At 37.3% G+C, this 7,223-nt stretch overlaps 1 protein-coding gene across 3 annotated transcripts in view; it reads left to right on the plus strand.

The window, feature by feature from the left end:
• LOC121283984 (F-box-like/WD repeat-containing protein TBL1X) overlaps positions 1–5,206 on the plus strand; it is a 318,557-nt gene extending 313,351 nt beyond the window's left edge. For all 3 annotated transcript variants that reach the window (XM_041198852.1, XM_041198854.1, XM_041198853.1), the window contains one exon: positions 3,712–5,206. In XM_041198852.1, the coding sequence (XP_041054786.1) occupies positions 3,712–3,738 (27 nt within the window). In that variant the 3' untranslated portion in view covers positions 3,739–5,206. The remainder of the gene's footprint in view (positions 1–3,711) is intronic.
• The last annotated feature ends 2,017 nt before the right edge of the window (positions 5,207–7,223 follow it).

Consider the following 7,223-nt stretch of genomic DNA (forward strand, 5'->3'; position numbering starts at 1 on the left):
ATTTACTTTGTTATTAGTTTGATCCTGGGAACACTTGTCCTAATTCAGCAATTTCATTTAAAGTAATTTTCCTGATTTACATTTTCCATGTTTGCAATCTTGACTACATCCATGCTGAACTCTCTCTGATATCCCCTTTTGAGGTTGAACAGCCCAGGCTTCTCCAATCTTTTTTCATAACTCGAGCCTGATTTTCTTTATCATTGGTTGGTGTCCACCCAGCTGCCCGATGTCCTTGACAAGAGGCCTGGGCCATTTTGATGATTGGGCCTCAGTTGCATCTGATTGACGAGTTGCAAATGCTGAATCAGCACTCACAAGCTGATCAGTTGGGGGAGCAGCTCATCCACAGAGTAAAGCCAGAAATTGGGGCTTAAAGGGAATGGAGGAACTGGTCAGAGGAGGAGTAGGCATGTAAGAACTGGCAATAGGTGGGAAGATTTTTCATACTCTCCCTGACCCAACAAAAATTATTTTTGAAAAGCACGAACACGGCATTGAGTGGCCTATAGCAGCCTCAATAAAGTTAAGCTGTCCATACCTAGTACCAATTAGAAAAGCATGCACTCTGCCATTGGTACTGAAAGTTGCATCAATTGATGAGGGTCATTCCTCCTGTTTAGCTATTACAGTATATGATGAGAATAAAGAGAGAAACAGCATTGTATTAACAGTAGTAGCCTGAAAGAATTCTTGAATACTTTATTGCACTACCTTTGACAGCTCCAAAGCCGACACAAGTTACCATCAAAAGGCATCCCTCCAAACTGAACTTCTGGCGGTTTAGTTTTAATCAATTGCTCATCCTCTGACTCTCTCTCTCCCCCCCCGCCCCCCATTAATTCAGTGGCTCTCCAAAGCCATTGTCTCTGCCCAATACTGTTTTATTTTTAATATCAATACTCTGCTTAAAACTCTGTTTTGCCAATGATTCTACTCAACATTTATCAACCTTATTATTATACACTCATTCGCAATCTCCAGTTATCTCACAATTTAATGGCTGAATCAGTACATCTTAATATCCCTAGAGGTTAAATAAACACTGTGGATCTAAAAGAGTGAGAAAAAGATCATCAGGAATTGCAGACAGGGTAGGAAAGGTCACTTGGATAAGAGTTCCATACATGAATGCATGTAGCATAATAAATAATACAAGTGAGTTCAAAGCATAATTTCAGCCACAACCATTATAGAAATTTGGCTTTAAAGTAATAGGATCTTTTAAAAAGTCAGAGTAATTGGGAATGGAGGCGGGAGTAGCTCTGTTGATTCAAGCCAAATTACCACTGTAGAAAGAAGGAATTTCAGTAAGGGCCATTGGGCTATGGAAACACACAATGTGTAGTGCAATGGTTGAGCAAGACTCAGGTAGCCATTTCCATCAGACCGCCCAAGAGTGATGTAGTGGGTGGATGTATAAATACCGAGATCAGGGAAGCAAGCTGCCAAAACAATGTGGTTATATTGGAAGATTTTAATTATTACACCAACTGGGAGAAGCAGAACAGCTTAAGTAGTAAGGGAATGGATATTAGAATGTATTTGGGACAGGTTTCAAGAAATTGGATTACCCATATTTTAAATTGTAGAGGAATTTTTGTTACTGCATTTACCATGTCACTTAAGTGCTCTGCTCAAGACTAATTGAGAGAGAGACAGCTGTCATACAAACCAAGGCTGTAGCTAATTTATTTTATATAATGGATGAGTGAGGCATTAGAATACCTGAGTTGGAGAAAAATTTAAACATTATTTACAGGGAATCTAAAGAAGAAGGGAGCAATAGTTCATATTTAAGATTTCAGCACGATTTAGATTTGAGAAAGATAGAGACCCATGATTAATATCACCATACACTGGGAAATAATAGGAATAGCTTTAACCAACCGGGAAAGATTGGAAGTAGTTTCCTCTGGAGTTTTCATTTGTCTCCATGAGACAGTAGAAACTGGAGCCTGGGTGCTTGCTTCATTTACAAGAACTAAAGCCATGCTTATATTTGTTATACTGTAAAGTTATAAATGGCCAGAGCCTTTTAGAAAACTGTAACACAACTCTTATTAGAGTTCAGGCACTTGCATATAAACTGAGCTTTACTGTTGTGTTTTAGGGGATAACTTTATCCTATTCTTACCCAGTAAAGGAGTCAATAGATTATCAAATAATCTGTTGTACTATACAGGAACAAACTTAGAAGCTATCTATTGCATATGGTCATTGTATAACTATTTAGACCTTGGCTTTGATATCTAGACCAATTGGATATGATGTTTACTTTAATCCTACAAGGCTAATTCAAATAAGTGGACTAAGAGTCACTGTGAGCTCCTACTTTGAGAAAACTACCTCCTTACATTGCCATAATTCTCATTTCAGCAGACTATCAATGATTCAATACGTTAATGAACATTCAGCCCAGTAATGTTATGTTTGTATATATAGTACAGTATTATTTTTAAAATGTACCTAATAGGTAGTTTAGTGAGGCTGGAAGCAAAATTTCAAGGTTCATATGACACTCATTAAAGCTTGTCTTGTATTCTGCATCTTTGAGGACATTTGATCCTCTGATTATATTGCAATTGGAGAAGTACCTTTTATGCAGTTTATAACAGCAAGAATTACCGCCGCAAGCACAATCATATTGATAATTTTAAAAAGTACATTGGTTTTAAGAAACTTACAACTGTTGTCTATTAAATACTAAAAGATTAAGTGGAATTTAATTTGCCATTCATACTGAAATTTTCAAAATTGGCATATTATAATGCCAAGTCATGCTTTATATTAAGCATGTTTTATTCCATATTAAATAGGTAATGAAAGGACACATCTAGTATTTTTGATTGTACTTAACAATTGCTATTGCAGTTACCAGGGAAGAATTTGAGCTCTGTTAAGCCAAAATACTCTCAATTCAGTCAGTACTGAGAAAGGGATGGTTATTATTGGATTTTTATACTTTGAAAACTTAATAGAATGGCAAGTCTTGAGTGAGAGTATTTGCAGAGTGAAAATCTCCAATACTAATGTGGCTTCCCCCTATTTTCACGGCCCCTCCCCTCCCCGGGTTTGATCCCAGGTCCAGAAAAGATGCTATAACCCATTGTTACACCTTGGAGATGTATTTCCCAAATGTTTTCTACTGGTGAAGCACGAGAAAAAGTTTGACAGAAATGCCATTCACACAAGTAAACATGCTTTCTGCTGTATTTCTTTAAAAGCTGCAGCAGCGAAGTGGGAGAAACCCAAGAAAACCTACCCCAAATCCTTTAATATTTGACCTTTTTTATTTTTTATTATATTGATTTAAAATAGTTACCCGCTGTACAATGGTTTATGTCCCCCTGTTCTTCCTAGTCCTTTTTTAACCGCAATCTAAATTATCGGAACTACACTCCCATAGATTATGACTTACTTAACCCAATAAATAAAAATATTAAGCAGTGAATCAAATCACACCATGGCATGAAAGCAATAATTACACAATATGTTAACGTCGTCGGTGTGATTCTACATAAGAGCTCAACCAAAATGAAAATCTATTTCCCTTTCAAATATTAAGCCATCGTTTCCATTTTTTGTACATATTTCAGATTTCCAGCATTGATTTTTCTTTACGTATTTTAAAAATCAATGCTCTCTTTTTTTATCACACGAGAATTGTTATCTACAATTGTTAATTTGTATTTCTTTTGATTTTCATAGGTCTGTGTGCTAGATCTACGGAAATAGCAAAATAGCAGGATAACAGGATGTAAGATTAGACCGGCAGTGAATGTGTGGGTGGCAAACACGCTCCTTCACCGTGTGTCAGCTCCAGAACTACAAGAACCTGACTTTTAAAGTGAAATGGTTAAAACCAGCTCTCCCTGTCCATTTAATTCTAATTTCCCCCCCATCCCCTTCAAAAAAAAATATGATTTTATTGTCTGCAAACCCCCACCCCAGTCCCCCAAATGGAAACCCAATCATGCGCTGGCATTTTCACCAGTTGAACTCTTCAGCCTTGGAATGTCACGCAAGGAGACTGCGTCAGTCAATGTTTTGGGGTTTTCAACAGGACAGATGATGGCAATTTATGTTCGTGACTGAGAGCATTGTGCCAAACTGCAGATGCTGTGATGTACCAAAAAAAAGTGGGAAAAAAAAAAGAACACAAACAGACCAACAAAAAAGGAAATAATGTAGATTTTTCCTTCCTTCATGTACTTTCCTCATTCTGGTTTGGACACTACAGTGCTGCTGAAAATGAAGAATAACATTGTGTGCAGTCACAGCGAAATAATCTGCAACTTTGTAATAGCAACACTTTATATTTTCTGGATTTTTTGTTTTTGTTTAAAGAAATGTTTTAGGGACGCTGGAGTATTATGTAGGTTCCTAAAAGAAGCTTTTACCAGGGTTGGATGTGAATGATTTTGTTTCTAGAAGCTGCAGGGAGGAATCTGTGGGGTTTTAAAACTTAAGCTTTTCTGAACTGCTGATAGACTTGCTTACATTACTGTGCTTCAGGTCGTGATCTTTTGAAAAGGCACTTCTTCAGAGAACTGCATATAAAAAGTGCTTTACATTTGAGAAGGTGAACATGTCACCAGCTTCATACAGGGAAAGAAGACTCACGGGAAGATCCCCAGTGTATTTTTGAAAAAAAAAATAGCAAAAGAAATATTTGTAATTTTTACCTTTAATCACACACCAGACCTTAAAAGCCAGAACGGCAAACCACAAACCTAGCAGACACTTCGTTTTAAAGAAATGCGAGAAACGAGACATCTTAACACTGTACAAGAGCTTAAATTCTTTAATCTCATTGCCATGCTTTAGGTCCTTTTTTTAAAAAAAATATTTGCTAACAAAGCTGTTTAGAGCCAGGTGAGGTGCACTTTGTCTAATGTAAGGGTCTGCTTTGTTTTGTTCTTCGGATTTTTTGAATATGTTCCTTGTCATACGCAGAGAGTTCATTTGTTTAAAATCTGTGTTCTGGCTTTCGTTGCTTTTATTGTCTGTGTCAGACTGTCAGCCAGACTTTGTTCCTTCTCCTTGCAGCCTCTCAGGAGTTTAGGTCAGAGGAGATCACGTGACCTTTTTTGTTTCTTCTAATCCAGAATGTGTGATGTAGCTCATGTGCTCATTAAAGAAAACAAATCATCAAATCATATTCAATGTCTTGAATAAATTGCTATATTTTGATATTAGAAAATATGATTCTGTGATTTTTATTTTTCCTAATTTAAAATTGTTAGGTTTACTTTGCGTATTTACATGTGGTTGACCACCTCATTTATTAATATCTGGATTTCTGGAGCATGAACATACACAGAATATTGAGCTCCCTTGATTGCTTAATTGTTGAGTTCACTTGCCAGTTTGCAACTGAGCCAGACTGACCAGGAAAGACCCAGGTTCAATCAGCTGAGCTGGTGCTTGGGGATGCTGTGGTTGATTTCAGTGCTCCTTGGCTAGAGAGGTGGGAAGTATACACCTGATTTGTTAACTAATGGGTCTTGCTGAAAAGCGTGCATATGTCAACACTGGTGAAAACGGGATTGAACTTGACTGTGACACTCAGGCACTTTTCCAGGCTTTTTGTTTTTTTTTATTCTTTCGTGGGACATAGGGATGGGCAACAAATGCCAGTGATTCCTAATTTCCCTGGAACTGAGTGGGTTGCTATGGATTATGAGTCAAACACATTGCTATGGGTCTAGAGTCACATGTAGGCCAGCCAGACCAGGGATGGCAGATTTCCTTCCCTAAAGGGGCATTAGTGAACTAAATAGGTTTTGATGATAGTTACTGAGACTAGCTTCATAATTCCAGAGTTTAATTATCTGGTGGAATTTAAATTCAGTTGCCATGGTAGGATTTGAACCCATATCCTTAGATTACTGGATCAGTGACATTACCACTGTACTACCATCTCCCCATACTTGTGTAATAAGAATTGCCATTTTGGAGAAATGCTAGAGGCTAGCTGACATCTATTCCAGCCTGAGTCAGTGCCTTCAGGATAGGGGGAAAACTGGGAGAATAATTTAAAAAACACATGCAAATTACAGATATAAACACAACAAATGGTGCATGCAAGTGCAATGCCATGTACATAATACAGCTACCAATGATTTAGGTACAAAGGTACACAGTGTATGTATGGATATTTGATGGTTATGCATATAAATAGAATGGGGGGTGTTTCAATGTATGCAAATACAATGATATAGATATATAATTTATTGTACTTGGACATGGCCATCATTTAGCATATTTCCATAAGTACGCTAATTGTGGATCCACACATTATTACAGATCATTCATTGTACTTGTATGTACATACATTGCTCATTGTACTTTGATATGTGTGACATTTAAGGTATTTCCACATATGGATCATTCATTTTATATGCAGCTGTGGTCTAAAACTATTTGTCACGTGTTATATATCCTGCCTGATCTTCATTAACTTCAGTCCAGTTGGGGGGTGTACAATGGGTGGCAGGCCTGGTATCGCCAGTTTAACTCTGCTATTGAAGCTGAAAGTTGCCTTTGGTTATATACATTAATCAGTCTTTATACTTGCACCCATATGTCTTTATTGAATTTGCATGCATAAAACACCCATTGATCCTGCAGATATATATCGTTTACTGTAGTTACTTGCATACTTGCACTATTCACGTTTCACATACTTACAGGTCGATTTTTCCAAAAATGGGTGACAAGCATAGGCCCTCTCCCACAAGCTGCATATATCAAAAAAAATTACAGATATACTACCCATGATTTTCTGACCACTAATTTTAATCGACAGAAAATCATGGGCAGCACACCTACCATATCATGTTGTGCCTATCAGTGAAGAGATACTCTCCTCCAGTGCAGACACATTGGGAAATCAGCCTTATACTTCACCTTTAACAAAAGGACAGCATTCAACATTTTAAAATCCAGCAGAATCAATGACCAACAGACAGTATTGGGTATCATGAAGATCTTATTGTGCTACAAAAAACCTTATTCTTCCTAGCTTTCTGTGGTATTAAACGTAAACTTAACGCAAAACCATCTGTCACCTCTTCAACATAAAATGGCACATTGTGAAATCCAGAAATTAAACTTCAGGCACACAGCAAGTTAAATGTGCCATGGATTGCACTGAAATAGTGTCATTTCAGAGGTATTGGAGTATCACTTTTAGTATTTTGGTGATCGTGAAAAGT

Source organism: Carcharodon carcharias, chromosome 11, assembly GCF_017639515.1.
Source record: "Carcharodon carcharias isolate sCarCar2 chromosome 11, sCarCar2.pri, whole genome shotgun sequence".
Taxonomy (NCBI): Eukaryota; Metazoa; Chordata; class Chondrichthyes; order Lamniformes; family Lamnidae; genus Carcharodon; species Carcharodon carcharias.